This window comes from Moschus berezovskii, chromosome 26 (genome assembly GCF_049115385.1).
Source record: "Moschus berezovskii isolate FMDL1 chromosome 26, NW_MosBer_1.0, whole genome shotgun sequence".
In the NCBI taxonomy this organism is placed as follows: Eukaryota; Metazoa; Chordata; class Mammalia; order Artiodactyla; family Moschidae; genus Moschus; species Moschus berezovskii.
Genome location: NC_142485.1, coordinates 8,182,414 through 8,206,120, shown reverse-complemented (window position 1 = coordinate 8,206,120; position 23,707 = coordinate 8,182,414). Strand labels below are relative to the sequence as shown.

Sequence of the window (23,707 nt, the reverse complement as noted above, 5' to 3'; positions counted from 1 at the left end):
ATATAAAAGTTTCAGCAGCATTTCCACAGTTTCAGGCTCTTGCATTAGTCGTACGTCCTCCCGCTATCAAAAAAAGAGAAGACCCCAGTGGGGCCCACAGCAGAGCAACCAGGATGCTCCACTCCACGAAGGCCTCATGGAAGGCCGCAAGTCCAGTGTATTGTCTAACAGGTCAACCCTCCCCACTCCCGAATTTCTAGAAGGCCAAAGCACTCGCCTCATGACTGAGGACAGAGTCCCATTCTCCAGGCTGCAGGGGAGGAGGGGCGGGAGTTTACACTGGACCTGACACGTAGTGCGCAATCACGCGTCCTCGCGTCCACACATCCTCGATGCTGATGACGGCGAGGGGCCAGGATCTGGCATGGGCAGCAATGGGGGGTAGGGGGGGGCTGGAAGTGGGGCGTGCCTGTGGTGGGGGCTGTGAGCCAACCATACACCCTGCTCCAGCTTGTGTTCTGGCCACATCCCAGGGTTAATGTTGGGATTAGTGAGAAAGGGCGGGGGGACACAGTATGAAAATATAATACTGGCAAACTATTCCGCTGCTTCTTTGGTACTTTCCAAAATTCTCTGATCAAAAAAGTATAAGGGAAGCACACCATTAAAAAATTACATTTTTAAGTATTTACAGAAGCAATTCATGATATATTACATAATCAATACACAGTATATGAACAAATTCTTCAGTGAAAGCACTTGTGAACTCCTGTTCCAGCATGAGCCAGCAGCACACGGGCACACGGACGCCTTCCAAACGGGTCGCCTCCATCCTGTGTCTCACGTTACAGTGTATTAGACGGGGAAAAAACACTGTCTTCCAATCTACACTTTCCTTTCAAAAGGTTCTTAAAATCTGCCGCTGAAATCGGTATGTACAAAGATTTGTTGAATATTGAAATCTAGGCAGGTAGCTCCACTCCCATCTCGAGCATGTCTGAAATAATACTAGCTATTATTCTATGTATACAATATATATTTAATATATAAGTAACCGCACCATGTTACGTCACCACGATACCAGTTGAACGCACAGTATTATGTACAGTAGTTAGCTCTGGACGATGACTCTAAACCTAGGTGGACAGTGTGGTCTGGAACATCTGAGAGGGGCGTGGAGGCGCTGGCCGGGGGACAGCCCGCACGTGGGCACGGCATGTGCGTGTGGGGGTGAGCCCACACCGCCCACGCACACACCCCCGGACCACCCCTCCTTTGCTGGCCGCCCAGGAGCGATCACACGAATGGAAGGATCCCGTACATGAGGAGAGCCATGATAGCAGCACTGAACAGCCCGGCCACGGGCACCGTCACGAACCAGGCCACAAAGATGTTGCGGAAGAGGCGCCAGTCCACGGCCTTCCGCGAGCGGATCCAGCCCACCGCCACCACGGAGCCCACCTGGAGGAGCACAGGCATCTCAGAGCAAACCGGGGGGAAACGCGGTCCACAGTCACCCAGTAGCACAAGGCAACCAGTTCCTTCCCCTACATCTGATGAAAAGCTTTTAAAAACACCTATTAGATTTTAGGTATAATTAGTTCAGGATTACTCTGTCCAGAATACAGTTCTGAAGCACTTTTCCACGTGTATTCTGCTCTATTTGAATGGAACCTTAGCCAAGTAAATGTTTTCCATTCTCCCTGCACTTTATCAGCCAGTTGTCATGGCCCTTATTTTAAATATTCCCTAGGCAGGAGACTGTTGATTACAGTGGTGAACCTACTGTAAGTACACAATGAAATGGCAGTAACGGACCCTTCTCCTAGAATAAAAACATTGTGAAATGTTGGAGCTGGAGAACTTTGCAAAGATCTAATCCATGTGGCTCAGTTTGTGGAAGATAAAACACTTCCAGAGGGTGTAGGGGGTAGGAGAAGATTTTTAAATCATGGCAGGTTGAGGATGAGAACTGAGGGCTCTTGATTTTAAACACTTTGTCCAACTGCTTTGCAGTCCTTGTACTTTACTGATAAAAAAATCAGTCAAATGGGACATAAATATTATTGGTTTTAAAATGTCAATCATGTTTCACAACAGAGATACTTGAAAATCAGGATGTTAACATGGATTCACTATTTCTCTGTACACTCGCAGTTCATTTTATGAAATTTACAAAGGAAAAAATGCACAGCTTTTAAGTATCTAAAAATGGAAACCATGAGAAAGTATAATGCCTCACACCTCAGTCAAGCTCTGATGAAGCTCAGCAACATCATGAGGGTGCCCTTGGCCCCTGGGAGGGGCCCCTGAACATCTCCATGAAACAGGCTTTGTCTTCACTGACCCAGAATTATTTCAGAGTCAGCAGGGGCCAATGAGGTTCAAAGAGCAACTAGGGTGTATTCTGAGGTCAGCCAAAAAAATAAAATCCAACACTTCACTTGTTTATGGAGGCAAACTGGAACAGCAAAACCAGCAGCGTATTTAAGGAAGTTAATCTGACATTTTGTCAATCCAAGCTGTGATTAGGAATTCTGTACAACCTCCAGGTAGCAACTAACAACCCATCTAAAGAGCATTAGATGATCTTTCTACGTAAATCCTTTGTCTAAAACCAGTTTCTAGTACACAGGAGACAATCGAGACTTTGCTGCTGCACAGACTAGCTGGGTCCTGCTGCTGCTGCTGCTGCTAAGTCACCTCAGTCGTGTCCGACTCTGTGAGACTCCATAGACAGAAGCCCACCAGGCTCCCCCGTCCCTGGGATTCTCCAGGCAAGAACACTGGAGTGGGTTGCCATTTCCTTCTCCAATGTGTGAAAGTGAAAAGTGAAAGTGAAGTCAATCAGTCGTGTCCGACCCTTAGCGACCCCACGGACTGCAGCCCACCAGGCTCCTCCATCCATGGGATTTTCCAGGCAGGAGTACTGGAGTGGCTTGCCATTGCCTTCTCCGAGCTAGGTCCTATTGGTCCTCAAATACAGTCAAGTCTACTAACACTGGCTTCTGAGATGAGACTCCTTGTTACAGTCCATCTTTAGCTAGGCTGGATTATCTCACACATAAGAGAACATACTCAAATTTTAGGGTTATCCACACTCACTCTCTTACAACACTTTTCTTAAGCGCAGAAACTATAATATTATTGCAAGTTTATGTAATAGGAGAAGTGGACAATTACCCACTATTAGTTGTTGTTGTTCAGTAGCTAAATTGTCTCTGACCCTTTGCAACCCCATGGACTGCAGTGCGCCAGGCTTCCCTGCCCTTCACTGTCTCTTGGAGTGTGCTCAAATTCATGTCCATTGAGTCGGTGGTGCCCTCCAACCATCTCATCCTCTGCTGCCCTCTCCTCCTCAGTCTTTCCCAGCATCGGGGTCTTTTCCAGTGAGTCGGCTCTTCACATCAAGTGGCCACAGTTATCAGATGGCCACTGTTAGACTGTCACGTTTGTGTATTCCTTTATATTATTTTTAATAAGTATACCTATATTTGTATACAACAGGGAACACTGCTGTTTGCTTTTAGAAAATAAGCATCTTCCCACAGTGCTCGCGCCGTTATGACTATCATAAAAAATAGTACAATTAGGTGGATGAACCTTAATTTATTTAAACATTTCCAATTTCCCTCCAATTTTTCTCTGTTAGCAACAATGTCATGATTATACCGGAAAAGACCCTGATGCAGGGGAAAATTGAGGGCAGGAGGAGAAGAGGGCAACAGTTCATACAATCCAATATAAAAAAGAACCAACCTGATTAACATATGGGCTGCTGAGTCACTTCAGTCGTGTCCGACTCTGTGCGACCCCATAGACGGCAGCCCACCAGGCTCCCCCGTCCCTGGGATTCTCCGGGCAAGAACACTGGAGGGGGTTGCCATTTCCTTCTCCAATGTGTGAAAGTGAAAAGTGAAAGTGAAGTCGCTCAGTCATGTCTGACTCGTAGCGACCCCATGGACTGCAGCCTACCAGGCTCCTCCGTCCATGGGATTTTCTCCGTCCATGGGATTTTCTAGGCAAGAGTACTGGAGTGGCTTGCCATTGCCTTCTCCGAACATATGCCTAAGTAGGCATTTTTCTCAAAAAGACACAGACGGCCAGCAGGCACGTGAAAAGCTGCTCAACATCACTAATCATCCAGGAAATACAAATCAAAACCACAATGAGCCTGTCAGAATGGCTATCATCAAAAAGACCACAGATATCAAATGCCAGCAAGGGTGTGGAGAAAAGGGAATGCCCGCACACTGCTGGAGGAAATGTAAATTGATGTATCCGCTGAACGGAGGTTCCATAAAAAACTGGAAATACAAACTACTATACGATCCAGCAATTCCACTCACAGATATTTATCGAAAGAAAATGAAAACACTAATTTGAAAACATAGGTGCACCCCAACATTATTTACATACAGTAACAAAGATATGGAAGCAACCTAAGTGTCTATCAGTAGATAAATGGACAAAGGAGAAGTGGTATACACACACACACAGAGGAATATTACTCAGCCATAAAATGGAATGAAACTCTGCCACTTGCAACAAGAGAGATGAACCTGGAAGGTATTACACTTAGTGAAATAAGTCACAGACCCAAATTTTGTATATTTATACATGGAATCTAACAAAATAAGTGTAACAAAAAAGAGACTCATAGAATCAGAGAACAAATTAGTAGTAACCAGAGGGCAGTGAAATAGGTGAAGGGGGTTAAACGGTATGAATCACTAGGAATAGAATAAATGATAAGGATGTAATAAACAGCATGGGGAATATAATCAACTGTTAATAATAACTTTGTATGGGGCATCATCTATAGAAATATCAAATCATTATGTTGTACACCTAAAACTACAATATTTTACATCAATTATATTAAAAAACAGTTAAAAGAACACCTGATAACAGAAGGTCTCATGTATTTTGCCCATTTACATATTGGAATCTGAGTGTGTCTCGTTTTATTGTTGCTCAGTCGCTGTATCCGACTCTCTGAGACCCCACGGGCTGCAGCACGCCAGGCCTCCCTGTCCCCAGCCATGTCCCAGAGTTTGCCCAAGTACATGTCCACTGCACTGGTGCTGCCGTCCAACCCTCTCCTCCTCTCCTGCCCCCTTCTCCTGCCTTCAGTCTTTCACAGCATCAGGGTCTTTTCCAATGAGTCAGCTCTCACATCAGGTGGCCAATGTACTGGAGCTTCAGCTTCAGCATCAGTTCTTCCAAAGAGTATTGAGGGTTGACTTCCTTTAGGACAGACTAGTTTGATCTCCTTGCAGTCCAAGGGACTCTCCAGAGTCTTCTCCAGCACCACAGTTCAAAAGCATCAGTTCTTCGGTGCTCAGCCTTCTTTATGGTCCAACTCTCACATCCATACACGACTACCGGAAAGACCATAGCTTGACTATACAGACCTTTGTTGGCAAAGTAATGTCTCTGCTTTTTAACACACTGTCTAGGTTTGTCATAGCTTTCCTGCCAAGAAGCAACGGTCTTCTAATTTCATGGCTGCAGTCACCATCCGCAGTGATTTTAGAGCCCAAGAGGAAATCTGTCACCGCTTCTACTATTTCCCCTTGTATTTGCCATGAAGTGACGGGACCAGATGCCACGATCTTAGTTTTTTCAATATTGAGTTTTAAGCCGGGTTTTCACTCTCCTCCTTTACCTTCAAGAGACTCTTTGGTTCTTCACTGTCTGCCGTTAGAGTGGTGGCATCTGCACATCTGAGGCTGACGTTTCTCCTGACAACCTTGATTCCAACTTGTGCTTCATCCAGCCAGGTGTTTCACATGATGTGCTCTGTGTACAAGTTATATGAGCAGGGTGACAGTAAACTGCCCTATACTCCTTTCTCAGCCCTGAACCGGGCAGTCGTCCACACAGTTCTAACTTGCTTCTTGACCTGCACAGAGGCTTCTCGGACAGCTAAGACGGCCTGGCATACCCCGTCTCTCGAAGTGTTTTCCCAGTTGGATATGATCCACAAAGTCAAAGGCTTTGGTGTAGTCCATGAGACAGAGGTAGATGTTTTTCTGGAATGTTCTGTGATCCAGCGAATGTTGGCAATTTGATCTCTGGTTCCTCTGCCTATTCTAAACACAGCTTGAACATCTGGAAGTGTTTGGTTCACATAATGCTGAAGCCTAGCTTGGAGGATTCTGCGCATACCTTACTAGCACGGAGAGGGGTGCAAGGGTCCGGTGGTCTGAACATTTTTTAGTGCTGCCTTTCTTGGGAACTGGGATGAGGATGGACTTCTTCCAGTCCTGTGGCCACTGCTGGGTTTTCCAATGTTGCTGACATACTCAGTGTGGCACTTGAATAGCATCATCTTTCAGGATGTGAAACAGCTCTGCTGGAACTCCATCACTCCGCCAGCTTCACTGGCAGCAGCGCTTCCTAAGGCCCACTTGACTTCTCACTCCAGGATGTCTGGCTCTGAGAGACTTAGAGGTTATCCAGGTCATTTAAGATCTTATTTGTTTATGTGGTGTTTAAATAAATATTAACTGATATTTAATGCAAATATTTTCTCAAGTCAGTATTTTTGCTTTCATTTTTAAATTTCTAATTTCATACACTAAAATATGCTATACTTTTCTTCTGTGATTTATCTTTGGCTTGAATATTTGATATTTAACTCTCATTCCTTTATTTAAAAATACTTACTTTCGGCCGTACTGGGTCTCTCTTGCTGTGCGGGTTTTTCTCTAGTTGCGATGTACAAGCTTCTCATTGTGGTCACTCCTCTTGTTTGCGAAGCATGGGCTCTAGGGCCCGCGGGCTCAGTAGTTGCGGCTCCAGAGCACTAGAGCACAGACTCAGGAGTTGTGGTGCAGGAGTTTAGTTACCCGGTAGCAGGTGAGATCTTCCTGGATCAGGGATCAAACCCATGTCTCCTGCACTGGCAGGTGGATTCTTTACCATGGAGCCACCAGGGAAGCCCATAACTCTCTTTTACTTTAAATTTTCTAAAATAAAATTCTATTTTATTCTAAATTTTAAAGTAATTTAAAAATACTTAAGCCATCAGATAGCAGCACATATTTTGACAGCTGTGGGTCTAAATTTGCTTCTCTAGGGGGAAAGCCAGTTATCCAACATCACTTACTGGTCACATTTTTCCTTCCTCTAACTACATGCTTGTATATACTAGGTTATGTCTCTGGTCTATCTACTCTTTTATACAAGTATCTAATTTCTTATTACTGTGGTAAAATATACAACACAAACATCTGTCATGTTAACAATTTTTAAGTGTACAATTTAATGGCAACCATCGTCACCATGCATCTGCGGAACTTTTTTGTCATCCTGACCTGAGACTCTGCCCATCTGCTCTCTCCCCCCACCCTCTTGCCTCCTGTTTCCTTGTAACAGACTTCCTTTCTGGCCAGGCTGTTCCATACTCATTGTTTCTCTTTGTAGATCATTTTATATTCCTGCTAATTTAACCCACAAAGTTAACCGTAGCCTTAGTTTGTAAAGTTGTAAGAATTTGGTTGGCAGTTGTGTTTGAGGAGAACTGACATCTTTATAAAACCTAGTTTCCCACTCAATGACACTCTCATACTCAAGTTTTCTTTGACCTGTGAGCAAAGCTTTGTGTTTTTTCCATGTACATCTCTCTTTATTAGGATTTTTCTGAAGTACCTTTTATTTTTGTTGCAACTATGGAGGAGTTCTTTGTTTTTATCTCATTATTGCTGACAGGCAAAACTTCTAAAGTTTTGTGTTTTTTTATTGCAAACTTGGCCATTTTTACTGAATTCCAGGAATGTCTTAGAAATCCATGCTGAATTTTATTAAATGTCTTTTTGGAATGGATCTCAACAGACAACCATATATTGTTTTCTAATGGATCGATGAACCGTATTATATTGAAGACGTCTGTAAACACCCATTTCTCGAGCTCTGTGAGGGGACTGTCCTGTGTAGGTATTGGCAGCAGATAACACCTGTCCTGTTCAGAGCCGACTTTCTGACAACCAAGAAGATCAATGTGGTCCTGTTGAAATGTTCTTTTATAATACTGTTGATGTCATTTATTAGCATCTTACTTAAAGGTGTTTTTTTTTTTTTAAATCAACATACATCTGGAAATACAGCTTTCACTGTTTGTGATGTTTTCAGTCAGGTTTCAGTATTAGGTTATTCAGTATATGTTTCATAGAACAAATTGGAGGGCTTCCTGTTTTATTTTCTCCTATATCATGGCAAGTTCATTTAATGTGAAAATTCTCTCTTCTAAGATGGAAAAAGATTGCTGGGAGAAATATCAATAACCTCATACGCAGATGATACCACCCTTATGGCAGAAAGTGAAGAGGAACTCAAAAGCCTCTTGATGAAAGTGAAAGAGGAGAGTGAAAAGGTTGGCTTAAAGCTCAACATTCAGAAAACGAAGATCATGGCATCTGGTCCCATCACTTCATGGGAAATAGATGGGGAAACAGTGGAAACAGTGTCAGACTTTATTTTTGGGGGCTCCAAAATCACTGTGGATGCTGACTGCAGCCATAAAATTAGAAGACACTTACTCCTTGGAAGGAAAGTTCTGACCAACCTTGATAGCATATTAAAAAGCAGAGACATTACTTTGCCAACCAAGGTCCGTCTAGTCAAGGCTATGGTTTTTCCAGTGGTCATGTATGGATGTGAGAGTTGGACTGTGAAGAAAGCTGGTTGCCAAAGAATTGATGCTTTTGAACTGTGGTGCTGGAGAAGACTCTTGAGAGTCCCTTGGACTGCAAGGAAGTCCAACCACTCCATCCTAAAGGAGACCAGTCCTGGGTGTTCATTGGAAGGACTGATGCTAAAGCTGAAACTGCAATACTTTGGCCACCTCATGCGACGAGTTGACTCACTAGAGAAGACTCTAATGCTGGGAAAGGTTGGGGGCGGGAGGAGAAGGGGACGACGGAGAATGAGGTGGCTGGATGGCATCACCGACTCGATGGACATGAGTTTGAGTGAACTCCGGGAGTTGGTGATGGACAGGGAGGCCTGGCATGCTGTGATTCATGGGGTCGCAAAGAGTCGGTCACAAATGAGCAACTGAACTGAACTGAACTGAACTGAATATCATCTGCAATTGACTCGAAGGCAATAGCGTCACTCTGACCACCATACAGAGGAGAAAAGAACAACCACGTCTTAGGCTTGAACAACCATGAGTGATTTGTGCCTGTGTGTGTCCCCTGTCCACTCCCAGGCCCCTTCAGAGGGCGTGGGGGCACTGAATGACGCACCCCTCCCCACCCTGCCCTATGAACATGTTTCATGGACGCAGGACCTCAATGCAAAACCCCCAGTGAGACAACCAGGGCACAGGGAAGGAGGGTGGGCAGGGCTCAGAGGGGCTGCTGAGAAGAGAACGGCCCCCGAGACCCCAGGTGATTCTCCTATCCCTGAGTGCACACCCAGAGCCGCCCCGACTATCCCCACTGCCTCGCCCTGGTGCCCGGGCCAACCCGCCTACCTTGCAGTGCGTGGTGCTGACTGGCAGCCCGATGTTGGAGGCGATGACCACAGTGAAGGCCGAGGCCAGCTCGATGGTGAAGCCGCTGTGGGGGAGACGGGAGGCCGTCAGGGCACCGCCGGGGGCTCGCCAGAACCTCCGGGTGGACTGGGACGCATGGTACCAGAGCCGGGACTGCGTGGCAGCATCACGCAGCACTTGCGAGGCCGTGCTCAGCCCTAAGGAGCGAGTCCTGTCTCCCTGATGGGTTTTCAGAAACCTCACCTGAAGGAGCAGGGCCAGGAATACCTGCTGCAAGGAAAACTACACACGTCGTTTCTAAATGGACGCAGGGAAAACCACACTCTTGTTTCAAAGATGTGTACTTATTATTATAAAGGAGTGACTTTTTGCTCAGATTACTAGTTTTTCTTCAAGTCAATGCTGGAATCTTTGGTTAAAATGAATTTCATTAAAATGAATTTCAAGACCTTTTACAATAGGTGGTGGTGGTGGTTGAGTCGCTAAGTCGTGTCTGATTCTTGTGACCCCATGGACTGTAGCCCGCCAGGTTTTCTGTCCATGGGATTCTCCAGGCAAGAATACTGGAGTGGGTTGCCATTCCCTTCTCCAGGGGATCTTCCCGACCTAGGAATTGAACCCAGGTCTCCTGCATTGCAGGCAGTTTCTTAACCAACTAAGCTATGAGGGAAGGAAGCCCTTAAAATATGTAGTTCTGAATTTTAGTTGTACTTGGAAAATTCTCTTGTGGATTTATTTGACCCCTAGTATCTCTAAATATCTCCAAAGGAGGACCACAGGAAGCTAGGGTCCACAGGAAGCCCCCCGACCCCACCTGCTGAGCCCAGGCAGCCCAGAAAGGATGGGGGCAATCACCCCTGCGGGCAGCAGGTGACAGCGGCCTCACGCCAGCAGGTGGAGCCGGTGAGCAGAGTGTTGGGACAGGCAGTCCGCGCCCCGCCTTTGCCACTGGTTCTCTGGACCTCAGGCCGGTGAAGACCCCCAGTGGGAGGGGAACAGGGGCTGCAGGTGGATTCACGTCTTCTCTTCCCCTCCGCGTCTGCCTCCGTTCCCATCCCTCACCCCCATCTCAGTGCCACCGCGGATGGAGGCCGAGCAGAGCACGAGGGTGATGGGGGAGACGGTGCTCGGAGACGCCCCGCTCTGGGGACCGCCCTCCCGCCCCCCTCCAGAACAGGCTGTGCAGGGGGTCATCGACACACCGCTCCGGGGCTGCCCCCCGGCTCACCTGGACGGCGTGATGGGGGTGAGGTCCTTCCCCATGGTCTGGATCACTCGTCTCCCCCACACCCAGAGGCCCGTACAAATTCCAACCCCTCCATAAAACAGCAGCCAGACGGGAGTCGCGGCTTCTTGCAGGACCGCACCTTGTTCATAAATCAGCCACAGAGCCACCAGGGGCCCGATGGCATTACTAGGAGAGAAAAAACAACAAAACACGCAAGTAAACTGTACAAATGTCCGTCCATACAGATGCTGCTGCACACAACATTCAGCGACTTCTCAGTCTTGAGAACAGCCCATCTTACTGCATTTGTGGTTTGCCCGTGTAATCTGGAAGTGATAATAACGATTTCGCCATTTTTTTGGTTATGGCTAAATTAAACAAAAATTTTACCATTGGCTATTTTTAAGTGGCACTGGAAAAGACGCTGATGCTGGGAAAGACTGAAGGCAAAACGAGAAGGGAGTGGCAGAGGATGAGATGGTTGGACAGCATCACTGACTCAGTGGACATGAATCAGCAAACTTGGGGACACAGTGGAGGACAGCGGAGCCTGGCTGCAGTCCATGTGGGCAAGGGGCTGGACTTAGCGACTGGGCAACCACCACCCCTGTGCGGTTCAGTCGTGTTAAGGATAGTCACACTGCTGTTAAACAGGCCTCCAGAAATTTTAATCACGAAAATCTGAACCACTATACTCATTAAATAAGAATTCTCTTTGCCTTTCCCACTTCCCCCAGTAACCACCATTTTACTCTATGAATTTGACTATACTAGGTTTCTCATGTAAGTGCAAGCATACGGTATTTGTCTTTTCATGACTAGCTTATTTCATTTATTAGAATGCCTTCAAGAGTCATTGGTGGTGTCGCCTATGACAGAGTTCCTTTCCTTTTTAAGGAAGAATATCCCACTGGGTGTGTGTGTGTGCATACACACAGCATATCCTGTTTATCCATGCATCTGCTGATGGACACTTGGGCTGCCTTTATCTCCTGGCGATTGTGAACAGCTGCTGCTGTGAACGTGGGTGTGCAAATGCCTCTGAGGCCCTGTTTTCCATCCTTTTGGGTGTACACCCAGGGTTGGAATTGCTCCATTTTCTGAGGACCCTTCCGGCTGTTTTCCGCAGTGGCCGCACCATTGTACATTTCCACCAAGAGTGTGCAAGGGTTCCGATTTCTCGCATCCTCACCCACACTTGCTACTTTGTTTTTACAGTAGCCATCTTCATGGCGGTGAGATCTGTTATTTTTAAAGTACTGAAAAAATCACAAGAAGTAGACCCAAAAACCAAGTTCTTCTTTCCTCCCTTTCTTTATTTCTTTCCATTTTCATTGCCAGCACAGCTACTAACATCAACTAGAAGTGTGGGGCAACCATGTCAGCCTCCCCACAAAGGAACCACAAACCATAAATCTATTTCTCAGGCCAACCCTGCAAAGTAGGCATTGGTCTCCTATTTTACTGATGAGAAAACTGATGCTAAAGTCATGTCAACTAGCAGGAAGCAGAACTGGGATGTGAGTTTAGGATTCACTCAGGTGCTCACCCCTCCCCAAGACCCACGATTGTCTCTCAGGTTCTTGACGAGCACACACTGTCTTTTTTTGGGGGGAGGGTTCCACAGCTTTTTTAAAAAATTAAGACTTTATTTAAGACTGTAAGTCTCCCCATCAACGACATCCCCACCAGAGTGGAACATCACAGTGACACATCGGAATCATTCAAAGTCCACAGTCTACATCAGGGCTCACTCTTGCTGTTATATGTTCTGTGGGTTTAGACAAATTGACATGTACCCATCATTAGCATATCCGACACCGCCCTAAGATATACTAGCATATCCTTAGGAGCCCTTGGTGGCTCAGACGGTAAAGAGTCTGCCTACAATGCAGGAGACCTGGGTTTGATCCCTGGGTTGGGAAGATCCTCTGGAGAAGGAAATGGCAACACACTCTAGTACTCTTGCCTAGATAATCCCATGGACAGAGGGGCGTGGTAATCTACAGTCCACGGGGCTGCAAAGAGTCGGACATGACTGAGTGACTTCACTTTCACATTTCACTTTCATGAGAAATGTTGGTCTACAGTTTTCTCATAAAGACTTTGTCTGGTTGTGGTATTAGGTTAATGCTGGCCTAACAGAATGAGTGAGGAAGTATTCCTTTTGCTTCTGTCCTCTGAAAGATATCGTAGACAAGTAGAATTTCTTTCTTAGAAGCTTGGTAGAATTCACCAGTAAACCCATCTGGGCCTGGTGCTTTCTGATTTGAAAGACGGTTAAGTATTGACTTAATTTTCTTAATAGATACAAGCCTATCAGGTAGTCTGTTTCTTCTTGTGTGAGTTTGGGCAGGTTCTGTCTTTCAAGAATTAATCCATTTTATCTAGCTTATCAAATTGGCGAACATAAAATTATTCATAGTATTGCTTTTATAGTATTATTAACACTGGAAAAGACTCTGATGCTGGGAGGGGTTGGGGGTAGGAGGAGACAGGGACGATAGAGAATGAGATGGCTGGATGGCATCACCAGCTCGATGGACATGAGTCTGAGTGAACTCCGGGAGTTGGTGATGGACAGGGAGGCCTGGCGTGCTGTGGTTCATGGGGTCGCGGAGAGTCGGACACGACTGAGCGACTGAACTGAACTTTTTTTAAATTGTCCATAAGATCTATAGTGATGTCTACTTTTCCATTTCTGGTATCAGCAATTTGTGTTCTCCTTTTCCCTTAGTTAGCCTGGCTAGAAGCCTATAAATATCATTAATATTTTCAAAGATCCAGCTTTTAGTTTCACATTGATTTTTCTCCATTCATTTCCTGATTTTAATTTCATTTATTTAGCTCTAATCATTATTTATTTACTTCTGTTTACTTTGGATTAATTAATAATTTGCTCTTCATTTCCTAGGCTGGAAACTTAGATTATTGATTTTACATCTTTTTTCTTTCCTAGTATATGAATTCAATGCTATAAGCTTTGTTCTAAGCATTGTTTTTGCTGCTTCCCACAAATTTTGATGTGTTTTCAATTTCATTTAGTTTAACATTTCTCTTGGTATTTCTTCGTTTCATATGTTACTTAGAAGTGTGTGGTTTAATCTCCATGTGTTTGGGGATTTTCTAGTACTCTTTTGTTACTGATTTATACGCAGTTGATTGATGGTCTGTTTCGCTCAAATATGTCCTTGTTGATTTCTGTTGCTGGATCTATCCACGGCCCCTCTGTCTGAAATCAACACAGTTAACTCCTGCTTTCTTTCGGTGTTAGCATGCCATACTTTCCTTCTTCCATTTACTTTTTTTCCTTTTTTTAATCCCATTTATTTTTAACCTAAGTGTTTTTACATTTCAAGTGGGTTTCTAGTAGACAACAGCGAGTTGAGTTGTGTTGACCCATTCTGATAATCTCTTGTCTTTTAATTGGTGCATTTGGATCACTGAAATTCAAACTGATTACTCGTATAGCTGGATTAGTATCCACCATATCTGTTAGTGCTTTCTATCTGTGGTCCTTGTTCTTTGTTCCTATTTTTGTCATCCGCCTTTTTTCCCCCCTTCTGTTGTTTTAACTGAGCATTCCATATGATTCCATTTTCTCTCCCTTAGCATACTGGCTATACTTTTTTCTTTGCTAACTTTCTAAAATGGTTGCTCTAGAGCTTGCCATATATACCTAGGGTTAATCCAAATCCCCTTTGCAATAATATTATACTACTTTACTGGTAGTGTGAAAGTGTGCAAGTGTTAGTCACTCAGCTGTGTCTGACTCTTTGCCACCCCATGGACTATAGATAGCCTCCCAGGCTCTTCTGTCCATGGAATTCTCTAGGCAAGAATACTGGAGTAGGTTGCCATTCCCTTCTCCAGGGGATCTTCCTGACCCAGGGATCAAACCCAGGTTTCCCACATTGCAGGAAGATTCTTTCCCATATAAACCATGTAAGTTAAGTGTAGATAACTTAAAAAAATAACCCTAATTCCACCCTTCCATCCCTTGTATCATTGCTATCACTCATTCACTTAACACAAGCATACATAAGTGTGCACACATGTGCACACACACACATAGTTTAATTCAATTATGGCCTCAGAGCAGGCACTGTATCATTTCTATTTTTTTAAATTTGTTGATGTTTTTATGTATTAAACTAAATATGTATATATATATAACAAATACATAAACATATCATTGACTACATTGTTGGTTTTATTGTTCTGAAATAACTCTTACCTGTTAGATCAATAAAGAAGAAGAAAAATTAGTTGTTTTTTTTTTCACCTTCACTTAGCCTTTCTTTGATGTTCTTCCTGACTTTATGTAGATCTCAGTTTCTGACACACATTATTTTCCTTCTATCTAAAGAATTCCTTTGAACATTTCCCGCAAGGCAGGTCAGCTTTTCACAAATCCCCTCATTTTTTCTTTGTCTGAGAAGGTCTTTATTTCTCTTGAGGACTTCGTTTCACTTTTAAAGAAGTTCACAGGGTGCACAAGTCTGATTTGGTGGGATTTTCCCTTCACACTGAAACTGCTTCACTCCACTCTCTTCTTGACTGCAGGGTTGAGGGGAAGTCGTATATAATTTTTGTCTCTGTTCCTCTATGTCTACAGATACCTCTGATCTTTGGTTTTTTGAAGCTTAGATCTGACAGGCCACTGTGCGCTTTTTGCGTATCTGTCCTGCGTGGTGCTCTCTGAGCTTCCTGGATCTGTGGTTTGCTGTCTGACATTAGCTTATGGAGACCCCGCCAGTGCCGTGAGTCAGTCAGTCATCTTCTGTGCTCCTGTCCGTCTTCTCCTGCTGCCCTTCTCGTTACGCAACGCCTTTCGGAGTCCCCGCTGTCCTTCAATATTCTGTTCTGTGTTTCTTCAAGCTTTGTTCTCTTTGCTTTTTGAGACTATATGGACATACCCTCAAGCTAAGGGATTCTTTCCTTAGCTGTGTCCAGTCTACTAATAAACCCATCAAAGGCATCCATCATTTTTAAGGTAACTTTACTGACTTACTCTTGGCTGTGCTGGGTCTGCGTTGCTGTGAGCGCTTTTCTCTAGCAGGGGCCGCTCTCCAGCTGCAGTGCACGAGCTTCTTACTGTGGTGGCTTCTCTTTTCGGGAGCACAGGCTCTAGAGCATGGGCTCAGGAGTGGCAGCTCTCAGGCTCTAGAACACAGGCTCCACAGCTATGGCAAACAGGCTCAGTTGCTTCATGGCATGTGAAATCTTCCGGACCAGGGACCAAACCCATGCCTCTTGCATTGGCAGGTGGATTCTAAACAACTGAGCCACCAGGAAAGCCCCCTGCGTTCTTCATTTCTATTACAGTGTTTTTGATCTCCAGTATTTCTTTTTGGTCCTTTCTTGGGGTTCTCATGTCTCTGCTTACCTGTCCATCTAATGGATGCCTATTTTGTCATCAGATACCTCGGCATATGCATCACAGTTGCTTTAAACTTCCTGGTCTGATAATTCTAACATCTCTGCCATATTGGTTCTGCTGTTTGCTCTGTGTCTTCCAGTTGTGTTTTTCGCCTTTTGGTGTGCCTTGGAAATTTTTCTTGATATCCAGATGCGATGTCTTGGGTAGGAGGAACTGCTGTCAATTGGTTGTTACTGATGTAGTGGGTCTGGGGATGGAGAAGCCTTCTGTGGGTCCTCTGATGATGTCCTCTGATGTAGTGGGTCTGGGGATGGAGAAGCCTTCTGTGGGTCCTCTGATGACCCCTTTGATGAGTCTTGGTTTCTCACTGAGACTGTGCCTCTGGGCTGTGAACTGGGCAAGTGTTTCTCAATACTGACTCCCTCCTTATGTGAGACAGGATGGCTGGAGTTGGGGAGTTTCCCTTCTACCTAGGGGAAGGCCAGAGCAGTCTGGAGTGTGTTTCCCCTTCCAGGTCAGTTAGCCTGCAGTAATGCCCTGCAGGCTGGGCTCTGGTGACCCGGTTTCTCCTGAGCGCAGCCTGGCTGAGCACACGGTCTCTATCTAGTGGCTGCTTTCCCAGGGAAAGGAGGGATTTCCTTCCCAGGGAGCGGGAGGGATTCTTCTTCCCTGATACTCACTGGTAGGATCTTGTAGGGCTCCTGGATAGTGGGTTCCCCCTACCCTGGGTCTCCTGGAGCCTTAATCCTCTTCTTGTCCCCCCTGAGCCTCCAGGGCCCATTGCTCCAGTCCAGGATTCCATGGTTCTCACCGCAGCATCCACTCCTCAGTCCCTGCATCGAGGCTCTCTGACACTGCGGGCAGTGGTTTGTCCTGCGTTCTCCTCTCCCTTCGAGATCCAAGAAGAGTTGTTGACTTTTCAGTCCATTTGGTTTTCACTTGCTGTTAGGATGTAGTGGTAACTCCCAAGCTCCCTACAGGCTTTGAATGACGCCTGTGGCTCCCAGCCCACCCTCCACACTCTGGAGACCGAGTCACACAGAGCTGGCTCCCCATGTTTTGGCTTCTCTCTAACTGTGTGGCCCTGCGCAAAAGTCACATTTCTGAGTTTCAGATTCCCGGTCTCTGAAGGGTATCACTTAGAACTGCAGGCTTCCCTGTGGCTCAGACAGTAAAGAATCTGCCTGCAATGTGGGAGACACAGGTTTGATCCCTGGGTATGGAAGATCCCTAGGAAAAAGAGAATGGCTACCCATTCCAGTATTCTGGCCTGGAGAATTCTTTGGACAAAGAAGCCTGGCGGGCTACAGTCCATGGGGTCACAGAGCGTCCCACGTGACTGAGTAACTAACACTCTCGCTTTCTTTCTCTTAGGACTACAAAGGACTGTCTGAGTAGGCCTGGAGTAAGTTACAAGTGCTTCAGCTTGGAGGCCTGGTACAAACTTAATACCCACCGGTTGAATAAACAGAAGCCCCCTCTTCACTGCTGCACTGTTATTTCTAAAACCTTGCTTTCATCAGACTACATCCCTGCTCAAAAGCCTGAAAATCAGCCTCCAAACTGCAAACAGCTGCTCTACACTCTGGTCACCTGCAGCAGCTACAACCTAGACTCTTCCTTGGCCTTGAAGTGCTGTTTTGGGGTGTTCTGTTACTTTGCCAGGAGTATGCTTTTCTTGTCTCCTTAACTGGAACTTAGTTCTAAAGGAAAGGGACCCAATTCATAACGTGTTGCTGGTACCAGGCTTTCCATAAAGAATTTGTGATAAGGAGGAGGAAGTGGGCTAGTGGAGGAGGGAAGTAAAAATTATTAAGAGAGGACAGAACATGGTGCCCCCCATAAAATAAGATGGCAATGCCTAGGTGATGCTGAGCAAAACATAAGCTGTCCAGGCCTCTTTGTCTGGCTGGAAGACATCTTTTAAAAAGAACAGAAACGCAGCTGCACATGGTGTAAAACAGAGTCATAACTGGGCCAAAAAAATATAATGATGGCACAATTCCCCTCGTTTGGACAGAAACATTAGGCTGCATAATAACTAAAACAGTGAAAATGGACACTGATCATGGGAAAGGATTGCCCTCATCTTATTATACAAGCACCTCCCCTTAATCCTCAGAAATCTCCTGAATTGGTACTAGTTTTACCCCCATTTCACAGACTGGGACACCAGGGCTTTGGAAACCTCAGTGACTGATCCGGATGCCTGGCCAGACTCTGTACATTCCTGCACATCCCGGCCTCTGTGCCCCGCGGAGCTGAGCTCACCATGCTTTTGCTAGTGGTTCTTTCTGGAAAACCCACCAGGCACACGCCTGCCTCGGCCTCGCAGCGCTTTTCCCTCTTCCGGAAGGTTCTCCTACAGATGCCGTCACAGCTGTACCCTCAGTCCCTGCAGGTGTCCCTCGGGGACCCTCCTGACTGGAGCGGCCATCCAACACGGCAGACCCCGGGGTCTCCACCTCCCTTTTCTGACCCATGACGCGGTCTGGTACACTACAGGAGCTACTTGCTCACTCATAACTCTTGTACAACTTGGGGGAAACGTGGGCACTTCTCTCTCTGCCTCGAAACCAAAGGGCACTGATGCCAAATGGCACTGAACTCAGGCCACGGTAGGCAGCTGGGACAGCTTGGGCAGAATCAGGGCTCCAAGCCCAGCTCTACTGATTCCACCTGCTGTGATTTCTGACCCCAGGCCAACTCTCCCTGCATCTGCTTCACTCAAAGATCTGCGCCAAGAAGATGCAGGTGCTGCACTTGCGGACAAAACCTGGCATTGGCAGACCCTGGCGTGGTTGCAACCCGCGTGGTTCCAGGGTGGGCCAGGTATCTACCTTGCCCCGCCCCTCACCCTGACCCCGCCCCTCGCCCTGACCCCGCCCCATTCCCAGCTCCCGCCCCTCCACAGACCCCTCCCCATCACCAGGCTCCTATCACCCCGCCCCTCCACAGACCCCACCCAATCACCAGGCCCCTCTCACCCCTGCCCCGCCCCTCCACAGACCCCGCCCCATCTCCAGGCTCCTGTCACCCCACCCCTCCACAGACCCCACCCCACCCCACCCCTCCACAGACCCCACCCAATCACCAGGCCCCTCTCACCCCCCGCCCCCGCCCCTCCCCGGCCGTCTCCAGGCCCCGCCCCGCCCCGGTTCTGACCTCACGTCATTTCCGCCGTGCGCAAAGGAGCCAAAGCAGGCGGTGAGGACCTGCAGGAAGTGGAAGAGCAGGTGCACCTCGGCGGTGTCCTTCTCCTCCTTCTCCTCGTCCGCCGGGTCGTCGCGCGGTGGCTCGGGCTCGGCCAGCGGGGGTGCCAGCCGGACCTCCACGCCGCCCTCCTCGGCCTCGATCTCCGCCTCGGCCACGGCGTTGCAGTAGCTGGAGTAGCTGTCGTAGCGGAGCCGGCGGCGCGAGTAGGCCACGGCGTCGGCCACCAGCTTCTCGCTGTCCTCGGGCGTGGGCGTGTCGCCGCGGCGCGTGGCCAGGCCGGGCAGCCCGCAGATGGCCGCCGTGTAGCACGTGTAGCTGTTGTTGCGCCGCAGCTGCCGCGGGGCCCCGTCGGCTGGCCGCTCGTCGCGGATGCGGTGCAGCAGGTCCTTGTAGAGCCCCGAGTCCTTGTGCACCGTGTGGTACACGTGGCCGTCGGCCCGCGCCGTGCCGTCGAAGCCGAAGGTCCCGTTGGACACGGGCGACTTGGTGGTGCCGTGCGTCATGGACAGCGCCCGGCCTGCGGGGACAAGGGATAGACTGAGCCCAGCCTGCGGGGACAAGGGCCAGACTGAGTTCGGCCTTCCAGGACAAGGGGTAGACTGAGCCCAGCCTGAAGGGGACAAGGGCCAGCCTGAGTCCACGCCTGGGATGCTGTGGGGCCACCATGTGAACTCAGGAAGGCTGGACAGTGAGGGTTTTTGCATTTTTCCACCGTATTCTTTATTTTCCAACTTGACTATGCAGGCCATGCAGTATGGTAAAAATAAAAAGGGAAACTTGGAAACATAGAGCAAAGGGTAAAACTAACAATACAGCTGTTAAAAAACAATGCTGCACTCTCCTAAAACGCGGAAGCACTCTTTCCTTTTCTAGGAACGGGTAGAAGGAGGATCCTGATCAGGGGCTTATTTTACAGAAAACTTGATACAAGAGGGACTCAACGCATTTCCCTGTGAGATATACACTCCAGATGCTCCTTAAAAATATGACACAAATGAACCCACCTATGAAAGAGAAACAGTCACACAGATAGAGAACAGACCGGTTCTTGGGGCAGGAGGAGGGGAGTGCGAGGCTGGGGTTAGCAGATATAAGCTTTTATACACAGGAGGGATAAACAAGGTCCTACTGTACAGCACAGGGAACTATATTCAATATCCTGTAATAAATCCATAATGGAAAATATTTTAAAAAAGGATGTACATATACACATATATACACACATGTATCACGTTGCTGTACAGCAGAAGTTAACATGCTGTTTAATCAACTGTATACTTCAATTAAAAAAAAGGCTGGTGGACACAGTCAAAGGCGGTCTGTCAGATCAGTGGGCAGAGCTCATGCTCTTTCTTGGCCAAGTCGCAGATCCAGCCTGGACCGTGGTGCCAGCGCCCCTGCAGGGAGGTGGGCCTGGCAGAGGCAGGAGCTGGCCCATCACTGTCCACAAACACTGTGTGACAGAGGACCCCCATGATGGCCTTGATGGTCTCTGCGATTCTCTAGTGGGACCACCACCCCGGTTCCAACGTCAGCTTTCTCTCTGCATCTCCCAGGAGGAAGGTGTTTGTATACAAAGCTGGATAAACTGATAATCCGATCTCTGGCAGTTAGGTGACTGCACATGGAAGACATGGGTAAGGGGCCCAGAGGTGCTGCTGGGAGACTGCAGCTAAATGGCTCTTGGAGGAAAGTCGGGACAGGAACAATCCCGCTGTGGGACTGACTGAACCCTGGACCCTTCAGCCCCCGAGTTTTCTCTGGGGACACTTGTGTGCACTGGAGCCTCATTGCCACATGCAGGCCAACTGGCCCCCCAAAACTGCCCTCTGCCCCATGCCACCCCAGCCCCCAGGGACTTACCATACGGGGCCCGGGGATGGTGACCCCCTGACATGCTTTCTGAGGTCCCTGAGGGCTCCGCAGCTGAGCCTGTGAGGGGGACAGTGCTGTCGTCATGAGCCTTGGCACCTGGCAGCTCTTTAAATACTGGGGACTCCACTTCCTGAATTTTATTGAGACTTTCATCAGAGACTCTCGATAAAGCACCTTCTTTTTGTAATTTGCCTGCAGAAAATAAGAGTCATAACTGAAAATTTTGGAAGAGAATTCTTGTTTTTGACAAATATAAAAATAAATATTTATCGTGATACTTTCATACTTTGGGAACAAAAAAAAAAAAAGGGAAAATAAAGTAGACAATTCAGTCTGGGAAACAGGCTAGAAAATTCAGCTAAAGAGGGAAAGATGGAGGCTCAGCCCTGAGTTATCTCATCCAAAAGCAACAAAAAAGACAGGATTAGATCTGATTCCCAAGGTAAACATTCTGTAAATTATACAACCATCTAGACCAGCCTTCTGTTTTCTTAAACTGACCTCAGAATCACTGAAATGTTTATCCTTTTTGTCTTCATAGATACTGTTAGGGTCTGTTTGCTTTTCTTCTGTTCAATAAGAGACTGCGCTCAGATTTGCTCAGGTCACCGAGTCTTAGGAAACAAGTAACTCATTTTCCTCAAAAGGAACAGAGAGATTCTGCTTACTTTTAAAAATCCTCTATTTTCAAAAGAAACCAGGGATTTTCAAAAAGTGGTTTTGAAGCTGGAGCGCATTCTTGGTGATCAGATCTGGTGTGTGGATTCATGGCCTTGCTGCCTCACACTTCCCTGAGCAAACGTCTAAGCTCCAACCTACCCAGCTGACACGGACACAGTCTTCTTGGGTCCTCTGCCGGACAGACTCATGCATCACCCTCACTTCTTTATTTACCCAGACAGGTCACGTCTATCTCTGCTGTTGTCCAGTCGCTCAGCTGTGTCCCTAATCTTTGTGACCCCACGGACTACAGCACGCCAGGCTTCCCTGTCTTTCACCGTCCCCCAGAGCTTGCTGAAACTCACGTCCATCGAGTCGATGATGCCATCCAACCATCTCGACCTCTGTCGTCCCCTTCTCTTCCTGCCCTCAATCTTTCTACCTCTATCTCTATATTTATCTACATCTAAAAGACAGATTTTTTTTTTTTAAAAAAAACTAAGTTTGTTTACTACAAGGAACAAATATAGGTACACACAGGTTTCTGACGTCAAGCTGCTTACAATGTAGATGAGAAAAGTTAATATCTGTAAAGATTATTAACAAAATTTTCAAACTGTGTTTTTTTGTTGTTCGTTTTTTTCTTGTTTTTGGCCACACTGTGCAGTTTGTATGTAGGGTCTTAGCTACCTTAGCCAAGGATCAAACCTGGGCCTCTGCAGTGGAAGCATGGAGTCTTAACCACTGGACCATCGGGAGGTCCCCCAGAAACGTGTTAACGTATGAGACAGGTATTACTATTTTCTCTGTTTTATAAATGAGCAAACTGAGGCCCAGAGAGACTAAGTCACTGCTGAAGGTCACCCAGGTAGTAACATGCAGGCAGTTTACTCCCTGTCCATGCCCTTAACCACAGTCTGCATTTAAATGAATAGAACAAGGTACCTGTATGTTGAAATGTCAAAATACATAGCATTGGCCAGAAAGAATCTCTTGGCAAGCCAGAATGGGTAGTAATGTCAGTTTCCTACTGTAACAGTACAGCCTAAAGGTGGGAGCAAAGATTTTATGGTCCATAACTCAGGGAATTAGTGCAGGACAGGGAAGCCCTGGCATGCTGCAGTTCATAGGGTCACAGAGTCGGAGACGACTTAGCAACTGAAGAACAACATTCAGAAAAAGCTTTAAACGTCAGAGCATTCAAGTTTAGTTTATCACTCCCACTGGGGTTAAACCAGACAAGTGGGATGTTTAAAGGGGGGGGGCAGTTCTCCTCAACCGACAGCAGCGGGTGGCTACACAGGAGAAGAAGCAGCTGGATATGAATCCGTCAGAGTCTGAAATCACTACTTAGTTTGAAGTTGTATGTACTAATGCAGTGTTTTAATTATTAGTTTTTAAAACTTGCATGTGGTTAACTGGCTCTGTGTGTGCAGAATTCTGATTCTAAAAAATGTCTAGGGATCTCGCTGGCGGTCCAGTGGCTGGGACTTCACCTCCCAATGCAGGGTACACAGGTTCAATCCTTGGTCAGGGACCTAAGATCCCCACAAGATCCCATGTGCCCCGTGGCCAAAAAACCGAAACATAAAACAGAAGTAATATTTTAACAAATTCAACAGACTTTAAAAATAGTCCACATTAAAAAAAGAATCTTAAAAGTCTAGATCCCTATAACGCCTAGCCCTATAGTCAGCCCCTCTGCCCTAGCCCTGGACAACCACCTGTCTGGTCTCCATCCCTACAGTTTTGTCTTTTCCAGACGTCATATAAATGGAACCATGAGACATGAGTTTCTGAGGCTGGCTCCTCTGACGTGGCACGGTCAGTGCGCCCAGGTTCATCCGTGCTGGTGCAGGGTCAGCCGCCCACTCATCTTCACGGCCGAGTAGCAGTC

The 23,707-nt window shown here is 46.9% G+C and overlaps 1 protein-coding gene across 6 annotated transcripts in view; it reads right to left on the bottom strand.

Moving 5' to 3' along the window:
- Positions 1-669: 669 nt before the first annotated feature.
- The window catches only part of SLC20A2 (solute carrier family 20 member 2), a 106,810-nt gene continuing 83,772 nt past the window's right edge, over positions 670-23,707 (bottom strand). For all 6 annotated transcript variants that reach the window (XM_055416661.2, XM_055416662.2, XM_055416663.2 and 3 more), the window contains 5 exons: positions 21,139-21,342; positions 19,225-19,792; positions 10,677-10,862; positions 9,428-9,512; positions 670-1,401 (listed from right to left, as the gene is read on the bottom strand). In XM_055416661.2, the coding sequence (XP_055272636.1) occupies positions 1,237-1,401; positions 9,428-9,512; positions 10,677-10,862; positions 19,225-19,792; positions 21,139-21,342 (1,208 nt within the window). In that variant the 3' untranslated portion in view covers positions 670-1,236. The remainder of the gene's footprint in view (positions 1,402-9,427; positions 9,513-10,676; positions 10,863-19,224; positions 19,793-21,138; positions 21,343-23,707) is intronic.